The sequence below is a fragment of the Solea solea genome, chromosome 1 (genome assembly GCF_958295425.1).
Source record: "Solea solea chromosome 1, fSolSol10.1, whole genome shotgun sequence".
In the NCBI taxonomy this organism is placed as follows: domain Eukaryota; kingdom Metazoa; phylum Chordata; class Actinopteri; order Pleuronectiformes; family Soleidae; genus Solea; species Solea solea.
In genome coordinates, this window is record NC_081134.1 from 1807650 (window position 1) to 1826000 (window position 18351).

Here is an 18351-nt window from a genome sequence, read left to right on the forward strand (position 1 = left end):
CAATATACATGTGTGTAATTGATGAAGCACACAATCATTTTTCTATAGGAAAAAACTTTATGGAGGAAGTTTGATTCTTTTTGTGTGTCAGAAATAAAAACACTCTTCTATCAAAGTCATTCACTCACCAGCACATTGACTGAGGCTACATGTTCTGCTCTGTGTTTCAACAGGAGTGCATGGTTGCCCCCTGGTGGCTGGGACGAGAGCTACACGGTAGCGCTGCTGCCTCTGAGACTCACAGGAGCACTGAGACCAAACGCTCCACTGCGACATGGGACAGTCTGCAGAAATGAGATCAATCAAAAAAGTAAGTTACCATTGTATTTGAATCAAAAAGATTATACATGTACATGTTCAAGTACATTCACATGCTCCTGTGCAGCTATGATCAGCGCCTCTGTGCAGTCTTTCAGTCCAGCTTTCCCATGTTTTTCTGATATCAGCAACTTCTTCAATTTGATGGTGGAACGTATCATGTAGGGGCTTCTTCGTCTTCCATGTCTGCCCCTCTGGTACCTCCTCTCTGCTGGGTTTCAGCTGCCTGGAGGTTAGCAGGTCATCGTTGGGGACCATCTTCCTGAAGTATTCTTGGATGTTAGCTGTTTCATCCTGGATAGTGGCTTTAACACTCACTAGTCCTCATCCTCCTTCCTTCTGCTTAGTGTGCAACCCTCTGTGCATGGTGAGGAGCTTCCTTGTCTTGAGGTCAGTGGCCTACATCTCTTCCTTTGGCAGAGTATCTTACTACCAGCGGGGCATAGGTGTTTATGTCCATTCAGCGGACTCTTGAGGACCTGTCTTACTCGCTGTAAGTATTTGGTTGTGGCAGCTCTGCTTGTGGCTTCTTCATGGTTCTCATTTGCTTGTGGGACCCCCCAAGATATTTGTGACTTGGGGTCTACTATGTAGCAAAGGCCTTGCATTACAAAGACAGTCATTTTGCACTTTGTTTCTACAGCAGCCGAACAGACGTGCATGTCCAATTTTTGAAGCAGAAGCTTAATATACAAGGACAAATGGATTCACTCACTCATAAAAGGAGGAGGCAGAGAGAGTGGAAAAAGTACTATGAAAGAGTGTTGGCATCCTTCCTGGTAAAAACAGGCCACTGTCGTAGACAAGAGTCCTCTGTCATTTCCTGTTATATATATTAAAATATAATTTGGAATAATTAGATTTATATATGCTTGACTTGTGGTTATCTGACTGGCTTCAGTCTGCCTGAATGCTTTGTATTTATATAGAGCTTTTCTAACCTTGATGAAACTCAAAGATGCTTTACCCTCAGGTTTCACCCATTCACTCACTCACACATGCAGCGTGTTTTCTATCACTCATCTGCCAGCACAGTTATCAGGAGCAACGTGGGGTTAAGCGTCTCGCCCAAGGACACATCAGTATGGAATTGAACTTAGGTCTGCACGTACCTGGACAGGGTTGTTTATAGCAGAGCTGATTCTCCTCTCTGTTCCTCTCAGCCTCAACATCAGCAGGACACACAGTGTCACCTCCCTCCTCACACACACACACCCTGTGCCGCGACACAGACCCCGCACCACAGCTTCGGGAACATGGTGACCATGGTGACCAGGGGCATAGGTCATCTAGAGAAATGGGAATGGAAATGTGATCAGAGCAAATATGAAAAAATATGAACTTTATTTTGTTTCACAGACATTTTTCTTTTCCAACATTAACAAAATACTATGAAGGGCAGTAACTAGTAATTAGTAACTAGTTAGTTAGTGAGTTAGTGTCTCTTGTATAGTAACTGTACACTTGTTAAACAGTGCATACAAACCCAGACAGGGAGAAGTATGACACTCCTGGCTTTCTCTCTCTGGTCCACTACAGTGTGAGCCGTTGTTTCTTGGAGGAGGGTTGATGCAGGCGCGAGTTCGAATCTGTGTCCCCGGTCCACAGGTCACGGAGCAGTCGGTCCAAACTGACCAGGGGGTCCAACCACCATCCACTGACGACGCACAAGAAAACTGTGTATGTTCCCACATTTGCAGTAGAATCCATGTTATTTTCTTCTTAAACTCTTAATATTAGACCCACCTCTGCAGTCTATGTCCTGGCAGTGATTTCCCTCTGGTGAACATGTGCTACGAGGCAAAATAAATGATACAGGTTGGAATCCTTAAAAAATCCCATTCCCTTTTCATTGCAAACCCTTCATTTGATCAGTCAAATACTTTTGTGTCTCACCATTGTTTACACTCTCCCTGCAGCCAGGTGTGTCCCACGCCGACTTCCTCGTTGTCATGGAGACAGAGGGGTGGACAGGATCCTGGGTTGCAGGATTTATGCTGGACTTCCTCGAACTGGCAATCTGCACCTTCAGCCTCTGGGACCAGAGACCTGATGCACAACAGTGACACGTTATAAGTTATAGCAAAACATATTGTACATCAACGTGAGGGCCACCGCCTCCTGGTGGACCTTGGTGGTATTGCAGGTGGGAAAGGTTCAGATGTTCAATATGAGGATTATATGTATGATTGTATACTTGTCTATAGTTGCTTTAAAATTCCAGCTGTTAGTTTTTTGTGTCCTTAAAAAATGTGCAGCCAAACATTTTCAGCTGGAAGATTATTATTTATACAAAGAAAAAAAGAAGAGTGACATTCTTTTTGGTATGTGCAGGCCACCATAGTTCCATTCACTACAACCTGCTGTCAGTTAAGTCTAACTGGACATTTAAACACAAGTAATACGTATCATTTTACCTTAATGTGGGCGGAACTTCAAACCTGTGAAGTTTGGGAAACTGATATACAGAATAAAACATATTTATTTCCCTCACCTGTATCTGGTTCTCTGGCCCCGCCCACATGAAACACTGCACAAGGCCCAGCTGGACCACAAGCTCCAAACACACGCAGCCTGGCAGCTGTGATTGGAGCAGAGGAGCCGACCATCAGAGCAGCTGCAGTTGTTACAGTCCACCTGATGCCAACTCCCGGCCGCCCACATTTGTCCTACTGAGTCCACACAGTCACACTGCCAGAGCTGCACACACATCCCATCCTGCTGCAACTGGCCTGGACACACACACACACACACATTTAAACTTTATTAATGAACAGACATGGCTTTTATTTCCATTACAGAGCAGCTGCTCATTCACAGCACTTCCCTGATTAGCTGCTAAATTGACAGAAGCAGCTACTGTGTGTGTGTGTCTGGTGTTTGGTGCTGGGCAGATGGTGCACAGTTGATGTTTTTAAGCTCAATCATATGCCCCGTAGTTCCTGAAAACCAGGCTAATGACAGGAGTTCTGAGCAGAGAGTTGTTCCAAAGCCCAGTGTGTTGTGGGTTAAAGATAAAAGCTGCTAATGCAGACACTGTTCTGATTGCTGCTTTAATCTCTAATCTATTCAGAGCACAGACACACTCCCCAGAGACACATACACTATATGGACTAAAGCATTTAGACGCCCGCCTGACCATTACACCAACACGGACTGTAATGAAGTGTTCAAATACATACACAGGTCCTCGGTTTACAGCTGTAACAGCTTCAACTCTTCTTGGAAGACTTTCCTCAACATTGTTGAAGTGTTTCTATGTGAATTAGTGTCCATTCATTCTGTCGAGCATCGATGAGGTCACACACTGATGTTGGACGAGAAGGTCTGGCTCTTAATCTCTGTTCCGGTTCACATCAAAAGGTGCTTTGTGCACTGGGACGAAGTCATTTTGGAATCGAAAAGGACCTTCATCAAATTTCCTCCTCAAATTGTCCAAACAATTTGGACAATTACAGGTGTGACCAAATACTTTTGTCCATAAAGTGTATCTCAGCATACTGTGTGTCTTTGAATCTCACATTCAAAGTATATTCAGGGCGTAGCGTTTTGGGGAAACAGTCCTGGGTATATCAGCATCACACCTGTGCAGCCATGAATCAAACACTCACACACACTCACACACAGAGACATGGTGCTTATCTGTTAAGTAGCAGCAGCTGCAGGAACTTTACAGGTGAGTGACAAACACAAACCGTGGTTTATCTGTTAATAAAATGATCGCAGTACCTTCAGGGCAGCGACAGCCGGGCTGACATTCACTGTTACCCTGGCACTCTATGCCCTGCTGCAGGTCTGAGCAGCGCTGTGGACACTGGTTGGCACACGACACAAACTCCTGACCCGGTGGGCAACCTTTCTCATCTGAGAGCAAAACGAAAACAAGTTTATTCATTTTCTGAGGACACTACAGGAAATGAGTTTAGGTAACGTGCTGTTATCACGTGTCTCTGTGTGTGTGTGTGTGTGTGTGTGTGTGTGTGGGACTTCCTCACCACAGGGTCTGGTGTTGCAGGGTTTCACCTGGTTCTTCTCTCCTTCACAATTTTTCCCACCGTTCTTGGGTGGAGGGCTGGAGCAGGAGCGAGTGCGAATAGAGCGTCCACCACCACAGCGCTTATCACAGCGGGACCAAGGACTCCACCGAGACCATCCTCCATCCACTACACGTCCACACACACACACACACACGTGAACACAAACGCAGGTCACAACCTTAATCTTTAGCTTTTTATTCTTGTAGGTTTTAGTTAGTCTTTCTTTGTTAGTAATTAAGGTTAGGGTTAACCCTAATCCGAAATATTCAGGTTTGAGGTTTAACAGTTTGGATTGACTGAGAGAAGTGGATTTGTTCAGGAATACAACTTTAACCTAATTAATTCATTATTTAATTAATTAAATAAAACGATAGTTATAATTATTAAGGTCATGACACAGTCAGAGCTTACTGAGAGTGTGAAGCACACACGTGTCCTTTGTGTCACTCAGGCCTAACAAAGGATTTCAAATGTCAGTGTCTCCAAATAACACATTTGACTTTACTTGTTCAACAAATGCTACGTCGATATAAAAGTGATTTACAAAGAGAAACAAACTGAAAAGACTCTGCTGCTCTGATGATCTGACCTCTGCAGGGCCTGATGTTACAAAAACGCTGCGCCTGGTTCCCCCCGAGGATGTCTTCACACCACGAGCCGCTGGACCCGGGGCTGAGGAAGGTTCGGATCCTTTGCTGCTGACCCACTCCACAGGACCGTGAGCAGGAGCTCCACTCCCCCCACTCTGTCCATGTGCAGTTCCTCCTCACACATTCAGCTCCCACACAATCTTCACTTCCATCTGTGAAGGGATCACACACACAGTGAGTGTGACTGTGACGCTCTCATACTCACATTTCCTCTCATTCTCAGACACATACTGAAAACAGAGCGAATACTAAAACTCACTTGTTTTCAGCTCACACAAATAAACATAGAGATTATTTTCTTTGTGTCTCATTGTGATAGAAATATTTGATATAAATAAAACAGTAAAGCATTCATCTGCCTGGCCTGTGATTGGATTAGAATAAATGAGTTCTATACTCAAACAATAAAGCTTACGCTCTTCTGTTGACTGTGAGATAAGCATGTTTGTATTTATAAATCAAGCTACTCACGAACAAACAACACAATCCAGTTGACTGAGGATTACAGATCAAAGCTTTCAGGGTTTAAAGTTTGAATTATTCGTTCTCTGTTTGATATTGAATAAGAAAAAAGTTAGACGTACACTTATATATGCTGCTCACACAACATTTTCACTAACTTATTTCATGACGGATGATAATGAGAAGAAGAGAGATCACCGTCATACCTGGACACTGAGGCAGGTTACAGGCCTTCTCTTGATGAGAGTTTCCAGAACATGGAGGTTTAACACACTGCCGATGACGAGCTTTCAGGGCCGGTCTCAGAGCATCAGTGCAGGTCTTAGAGCAGGGACTCCAGGAGGACCAAGGAGAGAAACCAGCATCCTCATCTGAACAAGATGGATGAGGAGAGACGGTGGAAAGTGGAAAAACTAAACCTATTGTCTTATTGCCTTGTGAGGAAAATGTGCTGGCAGGAAGTTTTAAAATAGAAATAGCACAATAAATCAAAAACACACAAACCATACCATCAGACCAGAGAGCGAGAAAGAGGTAAAACAAATGACATACGTCTCTGTTCTCAGGTGAGTTACCTGGTGAAACTGGTTCTTCTGTTGGACCAACAATCCCTGACAAAAACATACAAAAACATCACAAGTTCACCACTGCAATTAGAATTGTTCACAATTAAGACAAAGCAAAGCCTTGAGTGTCAGCTCTGTCATTAACCGCTGTACGTCTGACACAGTGTGTGTGTGTGTGTGTGTGTGTGTGTGTGTGTGTGTGTGTGTGTGTGTGTACCTGCACAGTCAGGGGCCTGACAGTAAGTGGTTTCCTGACGTGGACCCTGACAATCTCTTCCTCCGTGTGCTGGAGCAGGATGAGTGCAGCCCCTAGTGCGGGTTTTCAGGCCCAGACCTCCACAGGACAGTGAACAAGGACTCCATGGACCCCACGGGGACAGACCTCCGTCCACTGGACAATGTTCCAAGGAACAGTTCCACCTGCCATGTTCACAGCCACTGCCCAGAGGTGGAGGGAAGACAGCTTTAAAGGGGGGTTGTTGGTAGTCTAATTGGTCGGCATTTAAATCTTCCTCTCATTTTTAAATACTCTGAGACGTGCTTAGGGACAAGGATTCCTCTCATGCAGGGTTCTCAAACTCAAACCACCGAGGCTGATGATATGGAACGATAAAGAGTTCACAATATAAACATATTTACAGAAATAACTCATAACTTGATATTAAGTGGCGGGCTGTGGGGGGGGGGCCACGAGTTTGAGACCTCTGCAGTAGATGACAGAACAAGGACTGTAAAGACTGTGCTCACCATGAACTGCAGTCATGAACCAGCGTGTCTCCAGAAAACAGTTCCATTCCCTCAGAGATGTTGTTGTAAAGCAGCAGAGCCGACACAGGTGTGACAGAGACACTCTGTAAGGAGAACAGGAAGTCTCTGTCCACCACACATGGACACTCCTGAAACACACAAATGATTCTGAACAACTGGAGAAAATCCAAAGACCTTTCTCCTGCCACCACCGTGACATCAAAGTACTATTATTTACTAAATGACGGACCTAGAATCTAGAATCCCACAACGACTGAGTCACAGAATGCTCCAACTTACTAACCAGGTCTGTGATGAATATTCATGACTGTGTACTGTCCATATCATATAAGCTTAAGTCTCACCTGCAGGCAGACTCCTTGGTGTTGGTAGCTGTGCAGCGGGCAGTGGCAGCCCTCCTCACATCCATCAGAGTAGCAGCCCTCTCTGCCACTGACCTGAGCGCAGCTGAACGGGCAGCCTTCACCGCGCTCACACTCTCTGTACAGTCGGCCTGGAGGACAGCCCACCTCTGCGCCACACACACAGTGACACACCGATGAAGAGCTTTCCTACGTGGTCACACAGGACGTATCACGCGTTTCTACGGGACAGGAGCATCGGGGACTCACCGAGGCAGACCTGGCTGTTGCAGGTCTTGCTCTGGCGACTGAGGCCGCTGCAGGGTGGAAAGCTGCAGAGACGAGAGCGCGACTGTTGTCCTCCACCACAGCTGACAGAACACACGGACCACTGAGACCAAGGCAGCCACGGACCCACAGAGTCTGACACACAAACACAGACAGTCTTTCACCAACACTATCAGTTTAATCAAAGACTTTGTTTTTGTTGTTTTGTGTGATCCTTCCTGTCCTGGAATTTAATCATCACATATTTAATCTTTATCTTTTCACATGTTCTATGCATTAGTGTGTAGTTTAAATAACTTCAGAGCGTAACAGTTTTAAATAAACCTGTTTTTCATGTGTCGCTACCTGTGCACAGGTGTATGTTACAGTCTCTCCGCTGCTCAGCAGCTCCCAGGCAGCCTCGTCCTCCGCTCTGAGGCGATGGATTATCACACTGGCGTCCTCTGAACTTCACTCCTCCTCCACAGGGAAGTGAGCACTCACTCCACGCTCCCCATTGGCTCCAAGCACCATCAACATTGCAGCCAGGAAGTGAGTGACAGTGTAGAACCCCAGCCTCACATGAACTGAGACAGAAAGACCAAAATAAACACACTGCGAGTGTATGAAATATTATAGAACATCGTTGTTCGTTATACCAGTTTTTGCAGTCACTGATGACGCTGTCTCCTGGATTTGCAAACTGCCAATCAGATCCACCAGGCCATACCCACGATGCATTGCTGGAATCCAGGCCTCCTGTCCAGTGAGCAAAGGACAAAACTTACAGCAACAACATGTTCACAGCATGGTCATCATTTTAAATTCTAGAGTAATCACAGAGCTTAGAAATAATAAACAAGTGTTCGGGACATAAGAAATTATGTGACTTTTATCACTTATGATACACAGATATGTTTATGTGAAGGTCGTGTGCTGATAATAGACTAAATTAATTATTCTTGTTCCAAAGAAATGACCTGGAATGACATTATAACTGCATTAGAAACAACATGGTGTCATAAATAAAATAATAAGTCAACAAAGTCAATAACCAGAGACATAAATGTTGTTTGTCAGCAGAGTGTAGATCTAACCAGTAGCTGAGCTGTTGTGGTATTTGCAGCGACACTCCTCCCGAACTACACACACTCCATCCTGCAGGACCATGTCACCAGGACAACCGCAAGTCCGGCTGCACCCGGGGGAGTCCACGCACACCGTGTCTCCATGGAGATCTGAACAGGAACGAGGGCAGGGCTTTCCACAAGGCCACTCTTCCTGGCCTCCACCGCAGTCTGCAGAACGACAGAAGGACAATTTAATACATTTAGTACCACGAGGATAAAAGAGGGGGAATTAAACCATCTGGTCTGGAGATAGACAGAGGAGCTAATACGAGGAAGAGGAGGAGGAGAAGAGGGACAGGACAGAGAAGGGAAAAAACCGTAAAACACCAAGAACAAACAAACAAGGGCTTCTCTCAGGATTCATCAGCAGCAGCAGCAGGACAAAGTGCTAATGTAGCGCCACCTTGTTTTCTAGTCTAAACTTTCTTTCTTTTCCTGGTGGTACAACCTCATGTTAATCAGATTTAATCAGGCTTTTCTTTCTGAAGTGGGACACGAGTGCTTTTTTTGCACACTGACCTGAGCAGACGGTGATGTTGTCATGACAACCGTGGCTCTGCCTGCTCTCCCCAAGACAGGGCAAACCACCAAATCTAGCAGGAGGACTGTTACATTCCCTGGTGCGTGTGGAGGAACCGGCACAGACATCACAGTCCAACCACACCGACCACGGACTCCACGAACCATGGACTGCAGAGAAGGAGGGAAAGAAATGACACTTACAGTTTCTCACCGAGTTTAATATCTTAGAAGTCACCGAAGAAAGAAATTAAATTACAGATGAAGCACAAAAGTCAGGAATAACAAAAACAACAGTTTTAACATCAACAATTTGAACACGTGATAACAGTTTGAACACATACCTTTAATCCAACGTTCAAAATTAATCCAAATGTCAAACATGAAGTGACAGCCCTAATAAATTTATGGGTAATAAATATATTATAATTAGGGTTATAATTATTTTAACCAATAACCTCTCCTGGATTGTACACACTGAACCTTTAAATGCTCTTTATAAAGTAATAAAAAAAAAGCATGTCTCTTACCGGGACAGAAGGTGATGACAGGACAGGGCTGTCTCTGGATTTGAACTCCGACTCCGTTGTGTATTTCCTGTTCTCCAGAGCAGACTGCTCCTCCAGCCTTGGGTTCAGGACAACCACAGCTCCTGTAGCGGGACACAGACTCGGCTCCACACGTCCTGGAGCAGGGAGTCCAGTCTGACCACTCGCACCAGCCGCCTGACACTGAGAACACACAGACACATTCAGGGTGTCATTCAGGTCAACATGGAGATTTGCTCTTCATCACTAAAGTGGCAGATGGATTTGAACATTAAAATGAAAGGTGAGCAACACTTGTTTATTAAGCTGTTCTGAGCTGATCGTCAGTAAGTCTTACTCACCTGGACAGATGGCTCTGGTGCAGTTGAGGCTCCCACCCTCACAGGTACTGAAACAGGAAACACAGCTGAATAACTTTGCTAGTTTGTCTCAGTCTCATGCATACTGTATATGCACTATAGTAGGTTTAGGTGTACTTAAGTGTATGTGACTGACCAGTTGTTGCATCCATCCTGGGCCGTGACGCCGTCCCCTGGTTCTAGCCAGTGTCCAGTGTTGAGGTCCAGACAGGGACAGTCCTCTCTCTCTACACAGACCGTCCCATTAGCAGACAGCAGCTTTCCCTCTGTGCAGTAGCATCCCGGCTCACATCGCCACTCACAGTGCTGAGGGACAAGGACACGGTCAAGACTGAAGCATCAGGAATGTTAAATGGATAGTTCAGGTTTTTTTTAAGTGTGGTTGTATAAGGTACTGAAACATCAGCAACACTGACATGCACGCACACACAGTCTGCTTAAATCTACAATATCTGGAAACATATCATTAAAAACTGCTTTTTTTCTGCACAAAAATCCACAGTGAAAATCATCAAATTTGCAGGTTTGAGTTAAAAACAGTGTATGAGTGGTTGAAAAACTCCTCTTTCCAGTTGGAAAAGTCTGTCTTATGTGAGATAAAGCAGCAAACATGTTGTTTTCTATCTCTGATAAGGGGTTAAAACCTGGTTTTCCTTGTGTCCCCACTGGAAGCCACTTAAAATAACCTGGAACCTTCATGGGTCATACTCACTGACAGGTCATCACAGGAGCGAGGACAGGATGGACCACAGCTGCTGAATGCTGTGCCTGGAACCTGAGAACATGGTGCAACTGCAAAGCACCAACCGTTGTGTGTTTATCTTTACTCTGAAGTCACAAACATTTGTACACTTTTCACACACACGACACGACACAACACAACACAACAAATACCTGGACAGTGGTTGGTGTTACAAGCTGCGACTTCAGTTCCCAGACCCTCACAGTAGTTTCCCTCCCCCTCTGGACTGGGACTATCACAATCTCTTCTCCGGCTCCGAATGCCCCCTCCGCATGACTTGGTACAATCCGTCCAGTTACTCCACCGAGCCCATCCTCCATCGACTGGAGAGCGCAAACAAAGAGACATCAGCAACATACAGAGTACATTTGTCACCATGAAGAAATCAGAGTTAAATCATAATAAAAATCAACCTGCGCAGGTTCTGTAATTGCTTTTTTCCCAGAGCCATCAGAACTCTAAATGTAAAGATGCCGCTCATATTATACACCAGGTTATACTGGATACCACATCTTCTCTGCACTCTTTTATACCTTTAACTTCTTATCATATACAAACATTATCTTTCTGTTTTTGTCATTATTGCAAACGCCACAGGTCACTTTACCTTTACCCTATTTCATACTTTGATATTCTTTTATATTTTAAACCCTGTTGTATATCTGACTTCATTTTATATCTTAACTCTGAGCAAATAGCAACGACAGGACTGGGTACACTTGTTGTACACTGAATGACCATAAAGCCTAAGTCTAAGCATAAGTTTAAGTTAATTAAGCCGAGTGCAGAAATGCAACAGATTAAAAATGAAAAAATTCAAAGTAGTGAACACAAATCAAACGCACGGTCACATGGAATGTTGATGCAGACTTGGTCTTCTCTGTCAGGTCCCACACATGGCAGGCCACTCCCAGAACGCTGAGGACTGGAACAGAACCGGTACCGAGACTGGAGACCTGCTCCACACGACACCGAACACTGACCCCAGGGAGTCCACATGGACCAGTGGCCATCGACTGCACACACAGTTACAGTTCATCATGTCAAAGGTTGACTGGTATGAAAACTAATGCTCTAACCAAATAATGAAAAACATGAAAATAATGAATTTCTCCTACCACTGCAGCTGTGATGAGAGCAGTTCACCAGCCTCCCAGCTTCACAGGTACTGAACAAAACACACATGTTTATTGAAATAAATAAATCTTTATCTTAATCAAATAAACTGAGTTAAAGTCATGATTTAGTTGAAGTTACCAGTTGTTACAGTCTTTTGGGACGAGGTCTCCTGGTCTGTGCTGCTGTCCGTCGATGTCACAGCCACAGTCAGACTCTCGCACACACACGCCACCCTGAGTGTGAAGCATCACACACAACAAGGCTGTGAATAACAAGGTATGTGTCATTTATGTCATGAGTGTGTGTCTGTCTGTGTGTGCTTATGTACACACGTCTTTGTGATGACAAACACTTTGTCCTTTTAGTTGTGATGGTTAAGATTAGGGTTAGTGTGTGTGTCCCTGTCTGTGTGTGTCTGTGTGTCTCTGTGTTCGTATGTGTGTCTCTGTTTGTGTGTGTGTTGTCTGTCATAAACACGGACCTTGTCAGGACCAGTATTCCTCATAGAGACCAAAACCTGGTCCTAATGAGGCAGGAACTGGTTAAGTTTAGGACTAAGATTTGTGGTTAGGTGTGTGTGTGTGTGTTCACCTGTTGGAAAGTGCCTTGTGGACACTGACAGCCTGGTGTACAGTTCCTGCTGAGGTCCATGGTGAGGTCAGTACACGACACTGGTCCCATCACACACGGCTTCCACTGCTGGCCTGGAGGACACACTCGGCCGTCACCTGACACAACAAACGCGTGCATTACGACAAACAGTGTAAACATACACACATGTGTTGTTGTCGTTCATGTGACAACCGTGTGTAACTCATGTGCCGTACCACAGGGCTGCAGATTACAGGCGCTGAACTGCTGCGCGGTGCCGTGGACTCTAATGGGTCCTCGGGTCCGGGTTCTGTATCCTCCTCCGCACGTCACTGAGCACTCGGACCACGTGCTCCACGGCTCCTTCAAACCTGGAACACGAGGTTTGTTTTTTAAATATCTAATAATGTATTAAGGAAGAAGAGTTTCAGTAAATCTGCACAAATGGACGTCGTCTTGCAGCTGCAGCTGAGCTGTCAATCACACTCGTGTGTCGTACCTTAACATCATTTACAAAACTGACCTGTTGTCCTGTGGTGATGGAGAGTAGAGCTGCAAGTAACAATTATTTTCATAATCGATTAATTTATCGATTATTTTCTCGATTAATCAGTTGATCGTTTGGTCCATAAAATATCAGAAAACCTTCAAAAATATTGATCGGTGTTCGTCAAACCTGGAAATGATGATGCTCTCAAATGTCCTGTTTTGTCCACAAACCAAAATGATTCACTTTTAATGATTTCTTTGTTATCCAGAGAAAAGAAATGAAGAAAATATTAACATTTAAGAAGCTTAAACAATCGGAAATCTTGTTTTAATCATGAAAAAAGCTTGAAAACGATTAATCGATTATCAAAATAGTTGTCGATTAATTTAGTAATCGATTAATAATTGATTAATCGACTAATTGTTTCAGCTCTAATGGAGAACATTAACTCCTCAGGAAAATGTTGACTGATATGTAACCATCATGTGAAAAGAACATTCTAACTAAGTTCTTTCCACAACGAGCACATTCGCCCCCTGGTGGCTAACTGCTACTTCCATCTTACTTCATAGGCTTCACTTTTCAAAGCAGAATAACTACGCTAGTTTCTTATATTCTATCTATTGTCAAATCCGTGTCTTGGTTCATGGAGAGCAAGTCATTTTACAAACCAAAGCATGGTTCAATGCTGCAGGTATCAATCCCAACTCTGTCTCCTCTGCAGGCACGACCACCAAACGCCGGAGGAGGGTCGGTTCCTGAGCGATACCTCCTCCTCACGCCAACATCACATGTTCGACTACAGGAGCTCCACTGGGTCCAGCTGCTCCACCCACAGTCCACTGAAATGCACACACACACACACACGTGTGTTGCAGATAGAAGCAGACGATAAAAAGGGATAAAAATATTGTATATATCTGATAGTAGAAGCACTCACCAGGACAAGGGGCGGCTCCACACACCATGTCTCCATTAGTGCAGGTGCTTTTAGAGACACAAGAACAATATGCACATGATTCATCGCAGCATTCACTCTGCAACAAGTCTGAATCTCTCATGACTAACAACAAAGGTGTCATTTTTGTGATGACTTTACCAGTTATTACAGGCATCAGCCAGCAGAGTGGCGCCGGCTGGATATATCTCCCCCTGGTGGTAACAGGGGCAGCGTGCCAGAGGCACACAGCTGCTGTTCAGCAGGTAGAAGCCTGAGGCACAGTAGCAGCCGTCATAACAGGCAGTGGCACACTGCACGTCTGTCGAGGTCAGGTCCAAACATACTCGTGGACACGCGCCGCCATGAGCTTCACACTCAGCTGCTGTCAGATACACCATGCCCTCTGGACACACACCTGAAGCAAGAATAAAGGAAAGCACACCAAAGTAAACAAACCCCATAGACACAATAATTAGTGATTATGTCAGAGGGAAATTATTCATACACGTCACATTTGGTAAGAACAGATGATGCCGCACCTGAGCAGGGGTGAGAGTTACAGTCTCTGGTCTGTATATGTGGCCCAGAACAGCTGCTGCCCCCATGCTGTGGTGATGGTGAACTGCACAATCGCTCTCTGGTTTGAACACCAGAGTCACACTCAGAGGAACACTGAGACCACACCGACCACGCTGACCAGCCGCCATTCACTGAAAGAACAAGACTAAAGATAGCAGCTTCTTCCCCAAAGTCTTCTACAGATTAAATGATTTATTTATTTTTTATTTAATAAATCCAGTGAAACATGCGTTCTTTACTCTCATGCACACAAGACATAATCTCCCACTTACTGTACATCTGTTTATGTTCAAATATGCTTTAGAAATAAACTTTAACATGATGGTGAAATATAACTAAATCCTCTCCTTAAAGACACTGAAGTTATTCACATATTTACATATTTCATACCTGGGCACTGAACTGTGTTGCAAGGCTCTTGCTCTTCACTGTCACCCTCACAGCCAGTGTGTGTGTGGTTGAGCGGTGTGTGCGTGTGTGCGTGTTTGCAGCTGCGGAAACGTCGTCTGATTCCCACCTCGTCGACCAGCGTGAAACACGTCTTGCTGCACTCAGACCAGCTGCTCCATTTACTCCAAACTCCATCTGGTAGTGCTGCACAAGTAAAGGCAACGCAATCAGTGTTTGCCAAACGCTTTTGAACTGGACTCACTTTTCAATATGAAAACCATTGTGAGTCCACTTGGAAATGCAGGATGTGAGCAGAAGTTTGAACTTTGATAAAGTCAAAGTCATGTCTTCATGTCACTGATGTGTCTCTTTGCATGTGTCCAAGACAAAAAAACAAAGTTATTATAATTCACGACAACAAGGAAAAGGAAATAAAAGTAAAAATGAAAAAACTATTTCATAGACTGAAATAAAAATTAATATTTGTTAGTTAATAGTTAATATTTGATTCAGTGAAGGTTGTTCATATGTCCTAATTTTTAAAATAGCAACTTTTTCTGAGTTCTTATGACACTTTTTGAATCTTGCACCTGGCAAATACTCCATATTAGAAAAAACTAAAACTAATAAAAACTAAACTAAAACTAAGCATTTAAAACAAATTAAAACCGATAAAAACTAAAGTAAAACTCAGCATTTAAAACTAATAAAAACTAAACTAAAACTAACCATTTAAAACAAATTAAAAGTAATAAAAACTAAATAAAAAGTAAAACTAATGAAAAACCCAAAGCCCCATCCACGCACACACACCAAAAGAATAGAGTGAACCATTTCAAACATTTATATGCAAGAATAAACAGCACTTGTGTGTTTTTGTTCCTGTTCTCACAGCGTGAGGATAAAAAGTGTCCTTTGCTTCTATAAAATCAAAACCAAGGTCAGAGCTTTTCTTTTTTGATACGTTGAGGTTTCTCAGACATGAGAGTTTGTTGTACAGATGTTGAAAACAGGGATGTGAGCACTGACCTGAGGAGGCTTGTTTATGCAGTAATGTCACAGAAGTTCAGACGTCACAGAGGTGAAGGTAATAAACTGATTCATACATTTAAAGGTGGACAAAATAATGGGTTTTAATTTGGGTGATAGCATTAATATAATTTTAATAACCTCACAACCTCAGAGCAGACAAAGCTCTGCGGCCACCCATGGGATCTTTGGCGCCCCTTGAGGGCTTGAACCCCAGATTGGGAACCATGACTCTACAGAAATGTGTAATTGAATCTATTGTCAAAATGGATCAAGTGACATTAGTATGAAAGAAAAACATTTGAAGTTTGAAGTGGACACTGTATCATGCTGTGAATGTTGGGTTACCTGGGAGGCAGGAGCTGGAGCAGCTGCGGGCCTCAGTGGAGTCTCCTGCACAGGACTGGACTCTGACCGCTTCTGCTGGGTTCACTGCAGACCTGATGAGGAGGAGGAGGAGGATGGGGGGTTTGAAGAGTGAAGCCGCTTTAACAGACCTACTGAGTTTTATTCAGGTTTACCTGTAACGATGCTGTAGACCCACACCACAGGTTACATCACACGGTGACCATGACGACCAGGCTGACCACACACAGCTCGACACACAGCTGGAGTTGTCACAGGTGACTTGGCCGTCCCTGCACACACTGGTGGGACATTTGAGGGTTACACTCACCTCTCACCTATTCACCTCCAAAAAATGAAAGAAAAGATAAATGTCTCACCATGTGGTGCACTGGTCCCTGCTGACCGTCTGTGCTGGCTGCAGTGTCTGACCGTCCCACTGACAAACACACCGGCTGCCATTTATACATCGTCCGTCCTGAAGGTACAGACCAACGGGACAGCGACACCCTGCAGACACACACAGTTTATTATGTTATTACTCTTCATTCAGCTTCAGGATTTGCTGTGGTCACCCCTAAACACACCCGTGTGTGTGTGTGTAACCAGGGTGCTGCCGTCACAGAGGGGCCAACCTGAGACACACGACACTCACACACACATATAAGACTGAACTGATTAAGTCTATTATATCTTCAGAAGACGTTCAATGCTTTTTCTCTCAGTAAAACATTTTCCATCTTCAAACTGAATTTTGTTGTTCAGATTTACCTGAAACTCACCAAACACGGTACCAGAAGACCAGCAGCTACTCCACCAGCTAAAATAACTCGTTTTGGGACAGTGAGGAGTTAACAAACAAAGAAAAGTCTGTCTATCAGCAAAGGGAAGCAGCAAACCTTCCTAAAATGTCATAGACTTAAGCTTGCAATGATAACTGACCATTACATCTTTCTTCCATCTCTATGTGATGAATGCCTGTTGGAGCACGTATGCACAAACATGATGATCTAAAAGTACAAAAGTTCCGTTCATCCTACCCAGAATGCACTCAGTGGTGCAGTTGTTGGTCAGGCTGAGATGTGAGCAGGTGGGAGGACAAGGATCGACTCTGCCAGTGTGACAGTCTAACTCTGTCACCAACACCATCCCATTGGCACAACCTGGAAAGCCCAACACTTTGTTTATGTTCTTCAACACATTTGCAGATATGAAATAAACAAGGTGACGAGGTGAAGAAGAGAGTGCAGTCAGGGAGGGAGGAGATGAGTGTCAGCGGCTGATGCGTGGCAGCAAAGGTGAAAGAGACCAAGACGGACAAATGACGAAGCAAGGAAAACGACTCCAGGAGGGCACATAGTGAGGAGCTCATGTATAGCAACTATCTCACATAAGATCCTCATTTAATTTGGACACAAATGCAGCTCTGACATGAGGTCACTGTGCTGTTAGAGTCCACATAAACAAACGCTAACAATATTCCTGCTTAAAGCACTTCTGGTTGGATGTAAACTGCATTTTGTTGACTGTACTTGTGACATGTGCAATGACAAAGATGTTGAATTGAATCTAATCTAATCTAATCTGATGTAATCTAATTTTATCTACAGACTATCTGCTGTTAAAGCAAGTAGTTTCAAACGTATGTGCTGGTTGCTCAGTGGCTGTAGTGAGGGCAGCTGACCATCAGGGAGCAATGTTGTGACAGAGTCACCTGTTTGTGTGGCGACGTCTTTGCTGCAGACGTGGCTGTTGCAGCTCTGGGCCTGCAGGGTCATGCCCTCACAGTCTCGCCCTCCGTTCTTAGGCGGGGGGGCCGAGCAGGTTCTGTTCCTGCGCCTGACTCCACCCCCACACTCGGCGTCGCACTCTGACCACTCCGACCACTCTGACCACTGACCATCCACTGCAAGAGGAGACAAGAAAAGAATGAGATAGTGACTGAACGAGATGCGAGGTGGTGGTTAACTGAACGCACTAAACAGACCTGAACACGCCCGAGGGAAACAAGCGCGACTGTCGAACTGTGCTCCACCACACGCTCCGCCAGGCAGAGCCTCCCTCAGGAGGTCTCTCTGACGAAACAAAGAACCCAGACCACAGGACACACTGCACGCACTCCACGCTGTCCACATGGACATGATGCAGTCCACTGAAGAAA

At 44.5% G+C, this 18351-nt stretch overlaps 1 protein-coding gene across 1 annotated transcript in view; it reads right to left on the bottom strand.

Annotated features, from left to right (window-relative positions):
- sspo (SCO-spondin) overlaps nt 1-18351 on the bottom strand; it is a 62398-nt gene that overhangs the window by 18081 nt on the left and 25966 nt on the right. The window contains exons 60-99 of the mRNA XM_058642667.1: nt 18178-18342; nt 17905-18096; nt 17231-17353; nt 16571-16700; nt 16367-16492; nt 16194-16285; nt 14817-15020; nt 14387-14557; nt 14007-14262; nt 13848-13894; nt 13579-13749; nt 12654-12788; nt 12418-12554; nt 11965-12059; nt 11826-11875; nt 11553-11723; nt 10860-11030; nt 10678-10757; nt 10102-10271; nt 9948-9994; nt 9589-9789; nt 9059-9229; nt 8507-8707; nt 8069-8168; nt 7776-7996; nt 7413-7565; nt 7146-7312; nt 6781-6929; nt 6251-6471; nt 6043-6078; nt 5674-5838; nt 4945-5157; nt 4314-4481; nt 4048-4182; nt 2813-3050; nt 2215-2367; nt 2065-2111; nt 1805-1975; nt 1431-1607; nt 129-284 (exon numbers count right to left, since the gene is read on the bottom strand). Of these exons, the coding sequence (XP_058498650.1) occupies nt 129-284; nt 1431-1607; nt 1805-1975; nt 2065-2111; nt 2215-2367; nt 2813-3050; nt 4048-4182; nt 4314-4481; nt 4945-5157; nt 5674-5838; nt 6043-6078; nt 6251-6471; nt 6781-6929; nt 7146-7312; nt 7413-7565; nt 7776-7996; nt 8069-8168; nt 8507-8707; nt 9059-9229; nt 9589-9789; nt 9948-9994; nt 10102-10271; nt 10678-10757; nt 10860-11030; nt 11553-11723; nt 11826-11875; nt 11965-12059; nt 12418-12554; nt 12654-12788; nt 13579-13749; nt 13848-13894; nt 14007-14262; nt 14387-14557; nt 14817-15020; nt 16194-16285; nt 16367-16492; nt 16571-16700; nt 17231-17353; nt 17905-18096; nt 18178-18342 (5976 nt within the window). The remainder of the gene's footprint in view (nt 1-128; nt 285-1430; nt 1608-1804; nt 1976-2064; nt 2112-2214; nt 2368-2812; nt 3051-4047; nt 4183-4313; nt 4482-4944; nt 5158-5673; nt 5839-6042; nt 6079-6250; nt 6472-6780; nt 6930-7145; nt 7313-7412; nt 7566-7775; nt 7997-8068; nt 8169-8506; nt 8708-9058; nt 9230-9588; nt 9790-9947; nt 9995-10101; nt 10272-10677; nt 10758-10859; nt 11031-11552; nt 11724-11825; nt 11876-11964; nt 12060-12417; nt 12555-12653; nt 12789-13578; nt 13750-13847; nt 13895-14006; nt 14263-14386; nt 14558-14816; nt 15021-16193; nt 16286-16366; nt 16493-16570; nt 16701-17230; nt 17354-17904; nt 18097-18177; nt 18343-18351) is intronic.